General features: G+C 24.1%; 4 protein-coding genes across 5 annotated transcripts in view; 2 read left to right on the top strand and 2 right to left on the bottom strand.

The window, feature by feature from the left end:
- Positions 1–301: 301 nt before the first annotated feature.
- On the bottom strand, positions 302–4,870 carry LOC126901411 (cap-specific mRNA (nucleoside-2'-O-)-methyltransferase 2-like). Its single transcript, XM_050677835.1, has 11 exons — positions 4,393–4,870; positions 3,347–3,667; positions 3,085–3,285; positions 2,893–3,004; positions 2,625–2,837; positions 2,292–2,560; positions 2,049–2,234; positions 1,640–1,797; positions 1,321–1,561; positions 1,010–1,202; positions 302–937 (listed from the first exon to the last, which is right to left on the bottom strand). The coding sequence occupies exons 1-11, from the start codon at positions 4,621–4,623 to the stop codon at positions 846–848; spliced, it is 2,217 nt and encodes a 738-aa protein (XP_050533792.1). The 5' UTR covers positions 4,624–4,870; the 3' UTR covers positions 302–845.
- Positions 4,871–9,328: 4,458 nt separating this feature from the next.
- Positions 9,329–11,836, bottom strand: LOC126901418 (U3 small nucleolar ribonucleoprotein protein IMP3). Its single transcript, XM_050677848.1, has 4 exons — positions 11,611–11,836; positions 11,200–11,307; positions 10,910–11,116; positions 9,329–9,598 (listed from the first exon to the last, which is right to left on the bottom strand). The coding sequence occupies exons 1-4, from the start codon at positions 11,748–11,750 to the stop codon at positions 9,502–9,504; spliced, it is 552 nt and encodes a 183-aa protein (XP_050533805.1). The 5' UTR covers positions 11,751–11,836; the 3' UTR covers positions 9,329–9,501.
- Positions 11,837–12,132: 296 nt separating this feature from the next.
- Positions 12,133–15,729, top strand: LOC126901413 (secretory carrier-associated membrane protein 1). Of its 2 annotated transcripts, XM_050677840.1 has the most exons (9): positions 12,133–12,424; positions 12,843–12,938; positions 13,133–13,273; positions 13,331–13,409; positions 13,476–13,604; positions 14,185–14,341; positions 14,426–14,527; positions 14,751–14,877; positions 14,951–15,729. In XM_050677840.1, exons 1-9 carry the CDS (start codon positions 12,377–12,379, stop codon positions 15,068–15,070), a joined length of 999 nt encoding a protein of 332 aa, XP_050533797.1. In that variant the 5' UTR covers positions 12,133–12,376; the 3' UTR covers positions 15,071–15,729. The 2 variants fall into 2 exon arrangements, with proteins under 2 accessions (XP_050533797.1, XP_050533798.1); XM_050677841.1 differs by lacking the exon at positions 12,843–12,938.
- Positions 15,730–16,277: 548 nt separating this feature from the next.
- The window catches only part of LOC126901421 (histone H2A.V), a 2,439-nt gene continuing 1,732 nt past the window's right edge, over positions 16,278–16,984 (top strand). Inside the window, exons 1-2 of the mRNA XM_050677850.1 lie at positions 16,278–16,489; positions 16,594–16,671. Coding sequence (XP_050533807.1) covers positions 16,487–16,489; positions 16,594–16,671 — 81 coding nt within the window. The 5' untranslated portion in view covers positions 16,278–16,486. The remainder of the gene's footprint in view (positions 16,490–16,593; positions 16,672–16,984) is intronic.

Below are 16,984 nucleotides of genomic sequence, written 5' to 3' on the forward strand. Positions count from 1 at the left end.
TAAAGGAAGCTTTAGCCTTCAATAATCTATAAAAATACCTTATACACAATTCATCTAGGTTTAGTATATGTAAATTTTTCAAATTAGTAGAAAAATGTATTAATTGATGACATGTTGAAAAGGCATTCATATTTTAGTATATTAAATTTAAAATTTTCATAGCGACTTCTAATAAAATTTAATTCTGAAATTAATTCCTGAAAATATGAAAGGTTGACATAAAGGACAAAAATATCTACGATTAAATAGTTACCAGTAATATTACAACACTATTATATTATATCAAAATGTCAGAAATAAGTAATTACATACAGATAAATTACAATAATATAGCAATCACATATATAACTTAAAAACATTTAACATTTTGAATAAACTCAAATAAATAAACAATATAAATAACTAAGATTTTAAACAAATGGAATGCACCTATATTCACTTTGGTTTGATTCAATTTCTTATTTATGGTAATCTAATAAGAGCTTACATTAATATAACAAATTATAAAATATAATTAATACTATAGAATTTTCAACCGAAGTTGCATCAGTCTTGAGGCAAAATAGTCTATTTAATCAGTCAAATTTAGAGTATATAGAAAATATTTTTGTATACATTACTATGATTATATATAATAAAATCAAAGATGATAACACAATTTTCCAGTGGATAATCATAACAAATGATAATTTAAAAACATTTATGAGAATCTCTATAAAAATTTCACATCTTGGATAATTTAACAAGATATATATAGAAGCGGTTTATTAAATACAAAATAAGTTATTTCATATAGATAAAAAATTAATACTTATAGAATTTTAGTATATCTACAATAAATAAATTTACTGGTTTATAAATGAAGAAACAGTTTTCTTAACTTCGTTTATAATATACAAACAATTCATCACTACTATATCTTTATAAATTGGTTGAACTGAAAAAAAGAATTTATTAATTAAATAATATTGTAAAAATTTGTATAAGAATTTTTAATATGCTTTCTTACAAATAAGTGTATTGATGGGAAAAAATGATATTAATGATTTTCCCTGTTTTTCTAAAATTTCAGAAATGTTAGGATCTTTGATATATCCTACTATTTCTTTTAATAATGACATCCAATCACTGGCAGTTTTGTCTACTTTTTTTGAGCAAAATATAAAAGAATGACCCATTTTGTTTGGTTTCATTACTCCAACCTGTTAAATTAAAAAAGCATAAATTAATAAAAAATACTATTTTTTAAATAGAGAAATACATTTAGTAAAAAAAATAATTATAGTATAATTAAAGTAAATATATTTAATCTATAAATACCTTTTCAAAAATATTGATTAATGAATAAAATACACCAACATTAACTTGAGTAAGTAATGGATATCCTATAAGTAATAAACTGTCAGAACTTTCAAGAAGTTCTAAAGTTTCTAATATAGCTGTTAATGAATCAAGTTGTTTTTTATTGTTATTAATACAATCACTGATATTAATGGAAGTTAAGTCACAAACAAATAAGTGACCTTCTATAGTATTTCTTGGTATTTGAAGCCAAAAATGACTAAAATATAAACAAAATACATAATTATAAGATAAGTTAATTAATATAAAACAACTGCTTAATCATTCAGTGACAAACTTTCTACGTTTTATGCTATCTTCTGTGGGGATTGTAAACAATGATCTAGCTCGATTACTATAATCAATTAAGACATCCACACAAAATTTAGAACTACGTATTACAGATACAGGTTTACCCATTTGAATAAATTTATCTGATAAATCAATTTTGGCATCCTAAAAATAAAACATTTTAATTATACTTCTAGTGTAATAATTAAAAGTATAAATTGTAATAACTAATTAAATCAGCCAAGTGTACTTAATTTTTATGTCAAATGTTATTAAGTCATTAAATAAATGTAAGAACATTGTATAAGTAATACTAATACACTTTTTTAGAAAGTAAGATTTAATGGATGAATAATCAAGAGACACATAAAAGATAAATTAATAATTTTTAGAAACATAAAAAATTTAATATCTACCTTGGCAGAAAACCATAACAAAGAACTGTCATATAACCACTTAACTTGTGTGAAATCATTTACTTCATTTTGGAGCAACTTTGCTTCATCCATTGCTTGATACTCAATTCTTCTTTGTTTTTCTGAAAAAGAGTAGTCTAAATCTTTTCGAAGTGATATGACTTTGGGTAGCTCATCCAGTATAGTCTAACGTAAAAGATAATAAACATAAAAAAAAAATAATTTTGATTAAATTTTTCTTACTTGAAGTTTTTTTTGTCCAACTATTTCATGAGATGAATCAATAGGTTTAATTTTATACTTATTAATATACATTTTGGCAACATAGTATTGTAATTCAATCAAAAATGTAGTATCATTTTCTGAACCTTCATCTCCATGTAAAAATCGTTGAATATTATTTTCAATCACTTGTATTTGCAATTCACTAAAATATTTTGAGCAGTTGTACATTGAAGCTAGAAAATCTTTGGGTAATTCTTTCAATGGAAACAAACTATAATCTGATTGAACTGTTTTAATGAAAATAAAATAGTAATTAAATTAATATATTATAAAGTTATACAAACAACATACTTCGATCAACAGAAGAAAAAAATTTATGAATCCATGGCTCCATGATTTCTAATCCTTTATAACCACAACACACAGCATAAATTTCAGAATTGCCTTGTCTGCTAGTTACAGGCTTTTTAATTTTTACTGATTCAAAAGCACAACAAAGTAAATATATACGACACAGTGTGTTACACTCAAACATAGTGAACATTTTTAAAATAAATGTTCCACCTAAAAATTATAATTATTAATTATTAAATTCCAAAGATTCAATTTTGAATTGTACCAGTTTCTAACACCATTAGAGCAATCATTGTTTCTACTAATTGTAAACGCATAACAACATTTTCTTGTTCATCAGGATTATTTTGACAATCCATACTTCCATCACCTGTAACCTGTAAGATAAAATTTTAGTAAGAATATTATGTAATTTAAGTATGAAGTACATTAAACATGCTGTCATTTATATATTTACCAAATTAGCTTGTTTGCCAAATCGCTTTTGTACAGCCTCATATAAATTTTTATAAAAGTCTTTTTGAAATATATCACCAGTATACTCATGGCCAAAAAACCAATGGTCTTTTGTAAACAACATAAATCGGTCATCATTTATCATATCAGGATTTCCATTTCCTTCATGATAGGGGTTTAAAGACATTCCTAACCAATCCCACTAAACATAACAATTTATAATTTAAGTTTTTTTTATGACTGACTTTATTAATGTTACTTACTTTAAGATTTAAGTTTTTATTAATCATAAAATGATTAAGAGCACAGATAAATCCACCAGGAGCTTCACATAGATGAACACTATTAAACTTTCCACTATCAATATTATCTTGGGGTATTACAGGTGATTCATTTAATAGCTCATAAAATTTTAACCAAGCTGTAGTTAACAGTTCTGGATGAATTGCAGATCTTACTTTTGAGAGAACTTTACCAGATGGGTTAGTTTGTTTAGTATTTTTGTGCCAATCATTTAGATTGAAATTATCTAGCTTATCTTTGACATTGTTTAATGACTTTTTTAAACTTAAAAAGTCTGGTATCTATAAATAATCATAATTTTTATAGTAGGTTAATTTTTAGTTACTAGAGGACTTAATATTCTATAACTATTATTGTTATTATATATAAGTTTATATACAAATTTATTTAATTGTATAAATTCAAATATTATATACAAAATATATATTAAATTATATATATATATAAAATTTTTTTGAAATTTAAGCTTTGCAAACAAAGTTTAAATTTTCATAAATGAAACATAACAAAGTTTTATTTTTAATAATGTACAAAATTACGTCTAGTAAAACATATAAAAATTAAAACATTCCATTTCACTCACTTAATTTCATTATTTAGTAAAGCACGGTAATATTTTACCTAATTAATAAATTTATTTTTGAATAAATAATTGATTATATAATTATACATATTCTCATCAACATAAAATAACAAACTGATAAAATTGGGTCACAGCAATAGTTATCATGAAAAGGAAGAAAAAAACTCAAGTATAATTAATCATGATGCTTCATTAAAAGTAAGTGAGTTTTGTTTAGGTATAAATATTTCATATTTATTTTTAAATAAAAAGGTTTTTTTTTAATCAAAGTAACTAACATGCACCCTACTTGCTAGTTATTTACAAATCTACCAATTACATAACAAAACCAAAATTTAATAATCAAATGCTCCGGAACTCTGTTTAAAAAATTGATGAGAATTTTATAATGTTAGAGAACAATAATATAGGAATACAATATACCTCCCATTTGCTGTACGCCAACATAGATTCAGGTTCAGGTAGTTTCCACTTATTTGAAATTGACATTTCAAATTCTTTTTTAAACAATTGAGATGCAGTTTCATCCAATTTTGATTGTTTTGAAGGAGAGTCATTATAATAGTAATTATTTCTTTTGTCAGTTATTCCGTTTTCTTTTAAAATATCATTATTATTGTAATTATTATAAAAAATATTTTCGTTTTTGCCCATTATTCCAACCTTCAAAATAACTAGATACAATGACGAAAGATATTAGAGATTCTTTAATCAAAATAAAACTTCTATGATTACAAATTTTTATTTAGATTAAAATAATTCATTTATTAATTATCGAGAAATTATTAATTATTTATGGACTGCATCATTGACTCAAAACAACAGTTAATTAAAGAAATATTTACAGCGTCATCACATGCACGTCCCACATTCCCTCAAAATCTATTACTTGCATTTATAACTCATATCAACTTTCTATTGTTGTTATCAATGTGATGTCGTGTCGTTAGAAATTACGATTTCACTGTTGTTTTTTGGTTAACATTAATAGTTAATATTCCAAAATATTATTTAGAAATTTAAATTTGAATAATTTGAATAAATCTGAATATATAAGTGAATATGTAAACCGCGAGTGAAACAATCACTAGAATGATTTTTTTTAAACTTGGGATTTCATCTAATATTTCCTGGCGAGTTAAAAATCACACATTTGCCTATGATATGTACCATTTAGTTAAAAAATTATAATTATAAAATTAGAAATAAAATTAAATAATTAAATTTTTAACTTAATAACAAAAATGCATGAATGTTACTTAACATTTTATAAATTTGTCTTTGATACTTAGCACTTGCAAAAAAATTAACTAAATTCAATACTTTTTTTGTTTTATAATTTTTGTATCACTCCTTGACAATTATTAGACTTTATTTATCAATATAAATATTATATTTATATTGGCCATTTATTACACACGAAATCACATGTTTTTTAAAGTAATGAAGATTTAAAAGTACCAAAAGTATAAATTACTTCATTTTCCTAGAGTTAAAATTACAAAAGTAATTTTTTTAATTATAATATTTTTATAATTGTATTAAACGCAACTTGTAAAGATAGCTAAACAAAAATACCCAAATTAATCAGTTAATTTAAAAATATTATCAGGATCTCGCGTTAAAAGTTTAAAATATTTGTACATATATTTAATACCTCCATGCTGTGCAACAATTCTCCGTAGATTTATTGAATAACTATAGTCATTCATAAATAACCTAGAGGTTGTTTACAAAATAAATAGAATTATTATGCAATATAATAATTATGTTACAAGACCATTTTAGTGAACATATTACTATTAAAACGATTCTTAGCTATATAGGTTAATTTTATTCAATTCATTCAATACACCCCTTAGATTTGTTCTAATAGTTAAAAAATTCGGTTGCAATTGAGTGGCTTTAGAGGGTTAAAAATTTGACCGTAAGGGTGATTTTTCGATTATCGTCGTAATAAATGTTATTATTAAAAAATCTAAATCTACAATACTGTAATAATACAAAAATGAGGTTGGTAAATGGTATGTGTATTGTATTGTCGTATGTCGGTAGTGCCTCGACATAGACACAAAAGTTTTACACAAATTAATTAATGTTTTTTAATATATATGACGACGAGTTCGTCGTGTCAAGCTCTTCTCGAGTCCTCCCGTTGGATACACTGGTCAGTCCCAATCCCTCAAATTAGTGAACTACTAAAAGGGTAGAGTTTAGATCCGTCAGCACGGTCTAACTCATAAGTAGTAGACTAAAGGTGGCTCCTTATCAGCCACCAGCACAACTATCTTTTCACTATACCTTCTAAAGGACGGTTGAGTCCAAAAACTAAATAGCACGCACACTAATTATTAAGATTGACTAAAGGACCAGCAATCCAACCTTGACTTTAGCCGCACACACACAATTCTAAGAGTACGGTGAATATAAATTATTTACGCTAAGTCCAGGTTTTTAAATAGTTATTTTATTTAAGAAACGTATAAAACACAAATTCAAAAAGGTAATATCAAAATGTAACACTAAACAAAATTAAATCGTACAAAGATACTCGCGTCCAACCTCCTGACCCGCCACTCGACGTTTCTTCGTCAAAACGTCCAGTCCCCCTATACTTTTCATGTTTCCCTTTTATATTCTTTTTTCCACCATTATTAATTTGCTTACCCTGCATTTTCCTTTTATATAGAATTATTATATTGCTTAAGAGTTCAAAAATTGCTTACTACTCAGGGGCGGACTTAGGTATGTGGTGGCCCCTGGGCGGAATGCATTGTGGGGGCCCTTATACATAAACAAGGAAATATATTTTTTTACTTATTAAATAACAGTTATTATCATATTTTTGATACCAATGTATACCAAATTTGTGGGGGCCCCTGGGCTGCAGCCCACTCAGCCCTCCCCTAAATCCGGCCCTGTTACTACTGTTGTAAGGCTTATATTATACTAAAATCGATGTAATTCAATACTTCCTCAGCTATTTACTACAGTATATATTGACCAAGTTTGGGTGTTTTTGGGGATTTGGTCAGTTGTAGAGTCCGAAGGTTTAGAACAATAAAGACAAGTAGATATAAAAAAAAATAATTAAAGTTCCTCTTATAGAGATATTATAAATGACCCAACTGGTAAGTACCTGTAATAATACACTGAAGCGACGAAAAACCGGTGGCCATCTCACGAATACCATCTAATGTGATTATGTATAAGGTACGAACTAATTAGTAATAATTAATTATAGTTTAAAAATTAATATACCAGTAGTTATTAGTGGTAGTTATTTGATTTATTGCTTTATCGTTCTTTACTCAGATTATTAATTCTAAATAATTGGGTGTTAATATAATATAAGTATTGACTCTTATTGGTTTTAAATCTTCATGATAATTTTTCTTTGTTCTTATAATAACTTTTAATAGTTTCAAGTAATACTCAAATTTTTAGTTCATAAATTAACACGTAAGAATTTCAACAATGATGATCACGAACCTTACGTATCGATGTCGAGAGCACGATTAGAACAGGGAAAACAGAGCCCTCGAATATCTGGAGACTGGGTCTCTCAAGCCCTCAGCACTGGTTTAGATGGATTGCTCTACCTTTTATAGTATTTTGTATTCCCGAAAAATCAGCATTGTGTCATTCTTGTAATGTTATTGTTTATTGATAAATAAGCATAAAATATATAAATTAATACATGTAAATGATGATCATTTTGATACTTTATATAACGTTATCATAGTTTGTTTGTACATTTAAAATTAGGGTTGATACATTGTGTTTTATTATTAAGATAAGAGTAAAAAGAGCTGACTAGTATAGTTAATAAATTTCTTAAAGAGTGATTTTTAAAGATGACTAATAATTGACTCATGACTGAATCGTGTGTAACATAATATAATTAAACATGCGTTTGTTAAATATTTCTCTCAGTTATTTATTTAAATTATTTGTTTAATAACAATCATGTTATTCCAAATATATGAATATAATTTATAAATAAGTGTTAAATATCTTAAATGAAAAATCATTATTGTGGACACGAGTAGCTCATTGTTATTTCATATTGTGAGTGACGAGTATATTACGAAAATAATTAGACATAAAAATTATAAAAACAACATAATTTTATCTTAACCATTAAAATAGATTTTATTTAAATATTAGAAATAATAGTAAAGTTATAAAATAATTACAGATTTATAATAAAATAAATTTTCTCGAAGATATAGTGTTATTAAAAAATCCAGCACACTGGGGACGTAGCATAGTTGGATCAGTATAGATTTAATCTGACAGTAGATTTTAATCATTATCATAAAAAACGCTTCAATGCAAATCTGTAGATAGTGTTTAATTTAAAAAAAATTGTTGAATTATTCCAAAAGCAACATGATCTCCTATTTATTTATATCCCGATTACAAGTTATATGATTTATAAGTGTAATATATATATAAAAATTTATTATAGCAATTAAATATATAATATTAAATTGTTACTTAATAATTTAGTATTGTAATTTTTACGGAGAAATTATAAAGTAGTTATTACTTTTATGGCAAACGTATATAGAAGTTAATGGTCTTGATGCAATACTTAAAAAATTAAATTATTTGTTATTTATAAATAAATGAACTGGTCTACAAGGAATTTTCATCAGAGATCAAAATATACTTTTCTAAACTTCCTAACACACTTTTTTAAAAAACGAAATATGTCTAAAATATTAAACTAGTAAAAAAATGTTTAAGCTACTATTGATGTGTTGCGTTAAAACTGAAATGGATATAGGAATGTATTTAATGAGATATACTAAGTTAACACATGATAATAAAAAATGACAATTTTTTTAACTTAAGGGGACATGTTTGAAAACTCTAGATTTGCGTCAATTCTACAATGGTCACAGTTTTCTGCAATGTATTAATGCACAATTTACTACAATACGTTTGCACCTGGAATCTTGAGAATGTCCTTCTGTAGATTATTACAAGATAAATTAATAGTAATAAAAAAAAAAAAGTTTCGATTGTTCCTTTTAGAATATGATTTTTAATTCAAGTTTTTGTAAGCTTTTAAATTATCTTTGATATTTTAAATATATATTCATAATGTAATAATGATATAAGCCTAAAAAAAAATTAAAATTTTGGCTACTTTTAATTGTAACTCTAAAGGGTTTGTAGATTCAAAAACATAAAAATTAAATAATTGGTTAACTTATTGCAAGTAGAAGGTGTATCTTCTGGTGTAGAACTATACAAGCCACCTACATTATAATAATAAACTTACTCATTGATAAGTATAATTTATAGTTAATTTTTAAAATATTAATTGTAATATATCACTAAAGAAGAAACCAAGAAATGTAATTTATTAAAAAAAATAATTTCAAAAAAAAAAAAAAAAAAATCACTTAAAATTATAACCTTATTATTGTGTTATAATAGAATAACAACTTTATTATAAATTGAAATATTAGTTTAAAAAATGTAAGTTGAAATAATAATCATTCAAATAAATTTATTTTACATTATGTCAAAATCATCTTTGAGATCATTATACTCTAATATGTGTTTCTTGATAGCAGAATTGTCTACCCATGTTACAAAGTCTTCAAGAGGCCTGTAAAAAAAGAAGTATTAATAACAACTAAAACATCATTAAAACAAATAAAAATGATGTATTTTTACATAAAATTTTACTTAAAAATAAAATAGAAAGATTACACATTATTAAAAATTATGATGTAATAAAAACTAGTTGAAGGTAAAAAATATACCAGAACACATTAGCACAATGATAAATAGATAATTCCTGTTTATTCATCTTAACATTTATCTGATCATAAAGGATTACTCACTATTTTCTAGAACAAAAAGAGTTTCTGTGGTATTTTTGTACCTATGATGAATTTACTTAAGATTGGGTGTTTTGGGAGTAAGCCAAACAAGTTTTCAAAATCGTTAAAGTCCTTGAGTGTTGATTATAAGTATTGTAAAAATTAAATTAAATTTTTATTTTATAATATACTTCACTATGGTGGTAATATTGAATAATGTTGTAGTTATTAAATACATGTAATTAGAGTTATTGCCATAAATAAATAATTATTATTAAAATAAAAAGTACGCATAGTGGTCATAATATGTTTATGTATCGCGGCAAAGTACACATACACCAGTAAGAGCTGAATCCATCATTTATAAGAATTTTAAAAATTAAATTTCTATTTTATTTAAGACTAATAATAAAAAAAAGCTTTTAATATAGTTCAAAACTATAAAAATTATTTAAAAAAATAAAAGTAACGGAAAATATTAACCTAATCAACAGTTATAAATTTGTTAAAACATCATGGATTATTTTAACATCCATGATGTAATATTATATTAATATTTATATGTTTAGATAACAAAAATTAGTATATTTCCTTATTTAGGAAAAATAAAGACTTTTGAAGAAGACAATCAGATTAATTCTTGTTAAAAAAAAAATATAAAATAATAATTTTAAAAATGATTTAATTAAATATTCAGATTAGCTCTAAACTATTTTTTAATTTTTGCATTATTTAAATCTGAAAAAAATTTGAGCTCTAAAATATTTTACGAATGATAAATTTATTAAAGTATATAAAGTATAAGTATATATATATATATATATATATATAAACTTAAAATTAAGAAATTAAAAAATTTTTAATAGAATGGTATTTAACATAAAAATAAATGTATTAAATATACAATTCAAATATTCTCAAAACTAAAATACTAGGATACTTTTAAATACTAGGAACAATTTAACTTTTAATTCTAAATTTTTTGTAAGTTAATCTAATCTAATTAAAATATAGTACTCAGTATCAATTATAATTAAGCAGAATCCTAAACTGATAATTTTTAAAATTTATCTCAACTAATAAGTACTCTATACCTTGATACTAAAAATGCTGGATCTTTAACCAATTGTGGACCAACACGAACATGCCCCTGTTCAATATATGTTGTTGCAGCCTTCAATGTTTGTACCATTTTTGACCTAACCATTATAACAGGTAATCGACGTCTGCAAAAACATGATGCAGTAACTTTGGAACATAGTTCAAAATTTTTTTTAGTTGTAATCAATCCCAACATGTACCTATATCCATGAATTTGAATCATTACAACTTATATTATGCAAATCTTTTAACATATCCTAAATAACTAAATTACAAAACTTACAATTTTTCTAAAAGTTGAGCACCTCGTTCATTTCTAAAAGAATCTGTAGGTTCTAAAGCTTTTATTTTTTCTGCTACGTTTCTTATTTCACGAGATAATTTATTGTACCTAAAAATTAAAATAATGATGATACATTTAACCAATATTTATTATTTATTTAAACCAGTAAATTTGTGGTTCATTTAATCAAGGTTGTTTTTGTGTAATTATTTAAATTTTTCCATAAAATTAGTTAAATATACTTATACACAATATTGCTTCCTAAAATTACAATAATTAAAAATTTACTAAATAAAATTAAAATTTTATTAATGAAATTTCTTTGTAAAGTAAAATATATAACATTATAAGTGAATATCTAAAACTACCAAGGTATTATTGTCTGGAATATCTATGAAAAATTATACTTACAGTGTATAATGTTCTCTTTTTTGAATCATATATTTTTTCATAATTTTTACTTCATGTAAATTATTACTATCAACTTCCCATGATATAAAATCTACTTTTTTTAGTAACTTATGTTCGTGAAATTTTAGTTTTCTGACCATATTGATATTTTTTATTAATATTATAAAAAATATACAATAAGAAGCCAAAATTTAATTAATTATTTATTGAAAATGAAAAATGTGTAGTTACATGCAATCAGCATGATTAAATGATAACATATGATAAATATTAGTTATAAGCACAACAAGTTTTTATGCACAGAATATCCAACTAATATAAAAAAATTGAATTTTCAACAAGTTTTGTATAAATATTGTTCAATATTTTTAATTTAACACATTTTATTAATGTTTATCTTTTAGATAAGATTTTATTTCTTTTATATTTTACATTATACATTAAATTTATAATTAATACATTTTACATGCACTGTCAAAGTTTTTTTTCCATTATTGATAGTGTACGTCACACAACCCGACAAATTTTCGGTCATTTTATAATCTTACTCAGATACACGGATATGTAGATAATATTAAAATCGTTTCTACTTGTTAGTAACATGGTAATACTACTTTTAACTCTTTTTAATTATTATTAAACCCAAATAAATGTGTATTTGTAGTTGTTCATAACTGTTTTTATGTTATAAGTGATATTTTATTTGTGCATAAAGAATTTTCATTTAACTTCATCTCATTAAAAATTGTTACATAATAATAATACGATGGCTGAACCAGATGAAAATCCTTTTGGAGATCCTCATCCATTTCAGGTAATTTCCAATTTAAATTACGGTTATTAGTAAATACCAACATAAATTAAATTTTTAAAGTCCATTTGACTTACCTCGATGGTAATTATATTATTTTTGAATAATAATAAAAATAAATACCAAGTATTCATAGAATGTTAACAAATTTATATGATAACTTTAATATTTTAATTCAATACGTGGAATAATAAATTACTATACTAATATTTGACTGTTTAATTTACTTCTATTATTTATGACATTCACCTTTTAATTTATAAAGATTTTTGTACATTTTAATCTGTACCAAAATGAATCATATGTTTTATCATTAAAAAAATGTTTCTGTTTAATTTTTATTAATTAAGCTGATGACCTTAAGTTTAACCATGTTAATCATCAATATTTTGATGAAAACATATGTGTTTAATTATTCTAGGATCCTTCAGTCAAAGAGCTAACTACTAATAAAGTACAATCTTTAATAGAAGATTTCAATCCATTTGGAAATGACCAAAATGTGGTTAACAACTCGGTAATTTTAGAAAAATTAAGTTCTTTTTATTTTCAGGAATCAACATACAATTATTGTGTTGGATTTTTAGTTGTAGCATGTTAATTCAAGTTGTTGTTTTTTATTATTATATATAAAAATTGTTTTTTAATTTTTAAATTTGACTTTATTAATTCTTAATGATTAATCATTTAATAAGATGAATAATGTTTTAGAAACCAGCTGTTAGAGGAGCTGCTAACCCACCTTTAAATTCAATGCCAGCTGTAATGTCACCAACACAAGAATATCCAGTAACATCTCAAATTGCACCTAATTATAGTAGAAGTACTGGTGATGTTTCTGCTGATCTATTGGTATTATTTATGAATCATTAATAAAATGCATATACTCATAAAATTATTAAATTATAGGCTAGAAAAGCTGAACTTGATAGAAGACAAGCTGAATTGGACAAGAGAGAAGAAGAACTTCGCAATGCTTCAATAAATGGTAATGTTCTTTGTTTAATCAAACATTTTTCCTTTATTGCGTAATTATTAATTTAATTAATTATAGTTCGTCAGAATAATTGGCCTCCCTTACCAAAACAGTGTTGCTATCAACCATGCTTTTATTTGGACATAAATGTTGAAATTCCACCAGATTTCCAACATGTTGTTAGGCAACTTTATTATATGTGGCTTTGTAAGTTAAAAAAATACTTCTCACAATGAAAACATAATATTTTAAGACTAAATTATTTTTACATTTATTCATGTCTAATTTTATAGTATATTAAAGTATATTTTTCTTAAAAGTTAAGTTATGTATAGAAAAGAAAAAATTCAAATGAAGTACTATAATGTCATTATTAAAAAAAAAAAATTACATAGGACATTATAATAATTAAATCAAAGTTATAAAGAAAAAATAATAGTTTTTGAATGAATTATTTCCATTTTTTGTATTATTGTTGTAGTCTTATCTATGATGTAAAAATAATTAAGAATAATTTATTTTAAATTATAAATCTCATACACTCCTAATTATTTTAAAAAATATTTATATTTTACAAAATTATTAAGAAAATTTATGTGAACTATAAGGGTTAAATTTTAAATTTATATATTAATCAAATTGTATGCCTTTATTGTATATTGTATGCTTAATGTATACACATTTGTTACACAACCCTAATTAAACTTTTATTTAAATTATTAAATTATGTAACTGTTTGAAAATATGTATTTTTTAATTAAGCTAAAAGTTTTGTCTTTTAATTTAGATCATACAGGTTTGCTAGCAGCTAATGTAGTCATGGCCACTATTTTACTATTCTTTAGAGGTGCACTTGGAACTTTTGTTTCATCTATTATTTATACTGCTGCTTTAGTGCCACTCTCATTTTTATGTTGGTTCCGTCCTGGTTATAAAGCTTTTCGGTATGTTTTCATTCTTAATATTTTGCTTAAATATTAAAAAAACTGTATTTAAAAATAAATAACATCTAATTTTTAATTTACTAGGGATGATAGTTCATTCAATTTTATGTTGTATTTTTTTGTATTCTGCATCCAGTTTGTCATAACTATTGTCCAAGCATTAGGTTCAGAAAACTCAGGATATTGGTAATATATATCTTTATACTATTGTTATTTATAATTATTGAGTTTCTAATTCTAATTCTAATTACTATTTATTATTGATTGAATTCTTAAGGATGTATCCATGTTTACAGTTTAGTCTAAAATGTCTGAACTCAACTGTAAACATGGATACATCCTTAAGTATTTCAAGCAATAAGACAATCAATGAAAGTTTAACACATTCATAATATTTATTATTTTATAGTGGTTTGTTCACTGCCATTTCTATATACAAAGGTCCGCCTCCTAGTCCATTTTTAGGTACATTAGTATTAATGTTGGGTATTGCTTTCACAATTGGGGCAGTAATGGATTTCTTTTTACTGACCAAAGTAATTTCCTTTACTCATTATAAAAGTTATTAATTTACAGATTTTTAGTATTTATTATTTTAATGTTTTATAGATTCATAAAATTTATCGTAGTTCTGGTGCCAGTTTTGCTAAAGCTCAAGAGGAATTCCGTTCAGGTGTTATTTCTAGTGGTGCGGTTGGTAATGTAATATCGTCTAATATCAGATTTTAATGAAATATTGTCTAACAAAATATATAGACTTCTAATTTATCCATTTTATCACAAGATAATTCATAAAATTGTTATATTGTTTTCTTCTGTAAATATTGTCTGCTGCTACAATATTCTAATACTTCAATAATATGCGTGTATACTGTATAGTAAGATAATTATTCAAGTTTATTTGGTAAAAAATATTATTTTATTTATGTCTTACACTTTATTAAAAATATGTAATTAGATAGATTTTTAATATCCTATTTATCATGTTTTCTATACTTATAGTTATTGAACTACGTGTATAAGTTTATTATAATTTATTAATTGGTCTTTTATTTTATATACAATTTTTAATTCATTATATATTTTGTTTGTTTTTATATTTGTTATATTAATATTAAATTAATCATTCCAAATTAATTAAAACATTTTATGTTTGTTTAAGTAATTTCTGTGTCCTTACTTATATTTCAATACAGTGAATTGGTTAGTATATTTATATAAATAAAAAAACTACTAATGAAGTCATATTTTAAATGTATTTACAGTATTTTTGAAGAAAAACTAAAATAAGAATCTTGTCTTATTAATTTTACTTAAACTAATAATATAGTTATAATGTAATATACACTTAATATACTTCGAAATAAATTGATTTTTATTATAAAGTATATTATGCCGTGTCTTGATCATGGCCCTAGTAATAATATAAAATATTAATTTTTATATTAAACTAAATAAAAATAATCTATAACAGTCAGTAAGGAAGAGCTACTAATTATGATAAAATATTTAATTACATTATTGTTTTCTATAATAATTATCATATGTGTAGCCTTAAGTAAACGTTATATTTAATGCACTGATATGAAGATTCAATAAAACGATAAAAATTCATGATAACTAATGCTACAATACTCCTTTTATGTTGCATAGAATCAGTACAATAAATATGTAGACCATATGTTAACGTATAAAATAATTTTAACAGTGAATTAATGATTTTTATTTTGTAAAAAGAATAACATTAAAAACTTAACTAGACTTAATAATGTCACAGAATTTTTCAAAAGTCGAAATGGCGGTATTTGGCACTACTAAGCTTTTGTTAACGGCATCGATTTCTTAAGCGTCACTCGGAATTGCCCGCCTTTCAACTCGTGATTTGATTGGCTGATGACGAAACGCGTTCATTAAACATGGCGGCCATAAACCGTTTGCGCGCGTTACCGTCACCCGTTTGTAAGAATGATGACTGTATTGTATTAATCTGTTCTACCACTATAGTGCGTTCGACAACGCTTACTTATTCTTCGATTTCTCAACGGTTTTTCAGTACTGTTCTCTCTTGTTTACAATTTAGGTGCTTTTATTAGCCTTGTAATTTATTTTCCACGTTATTTCATTTAAAAACGATTTTTATTAACAATGGTAAGTGAAATTTTTAATTATTATTGTAGTTGAAAGTATACAAACTATTGAATAATAATACCTAATAATAAAACTTAGTAATTATTTGATTATATTTTTATTAGGCTGGCGGTAAAGCGGGAAAAGATTCCGGTAAATCCAAGGCTAAAGCAGTATCCAGATCCGCTCGAGCAGGTTTACAGGTAAATTTAATTTTAGTATTTTAAAGCTTCTTAGTTATATTTTGGCGCAATTTCTATAATATGTTTTTTTTAGACAAATATCTTAGGCTAGTATCAAGACAATTTTTTGAAAGATTGAATTTAATTCAATCATATTGTGACTATAAAACATCGTTTATTTAGTTCTGTACAACCTAATAATTACGATTAAGAACGTAGTTTTATAAAAATTTTTACCGAATATATCATAATTTTTTAATTAGTTTGTGATTCTTTTATTTTTTATCAGAAGGAACCTATTTCTAATAGCTGTTAGTGTTTTTTTTTTTTTTTT

This window comes from Daktulosphaira vitifoliae, unplaced genomic scaffold (assembly GCF_025091365.1).
Source record: "Daktulosphaira vitifoliae isolate Bord-2020 unplaced genomic scaffold, ASM2509136v1 Scaffold_3, whole genome shotgun sequence".
In the NCBI taxonomy this organism is placed as follows: Eukaryota; Metazoa; Arthropoda; class Insecta; order Hemiptera; family Phylloxeridae; genus Daktulosphaira; species Daktulosphaira vitifoliae.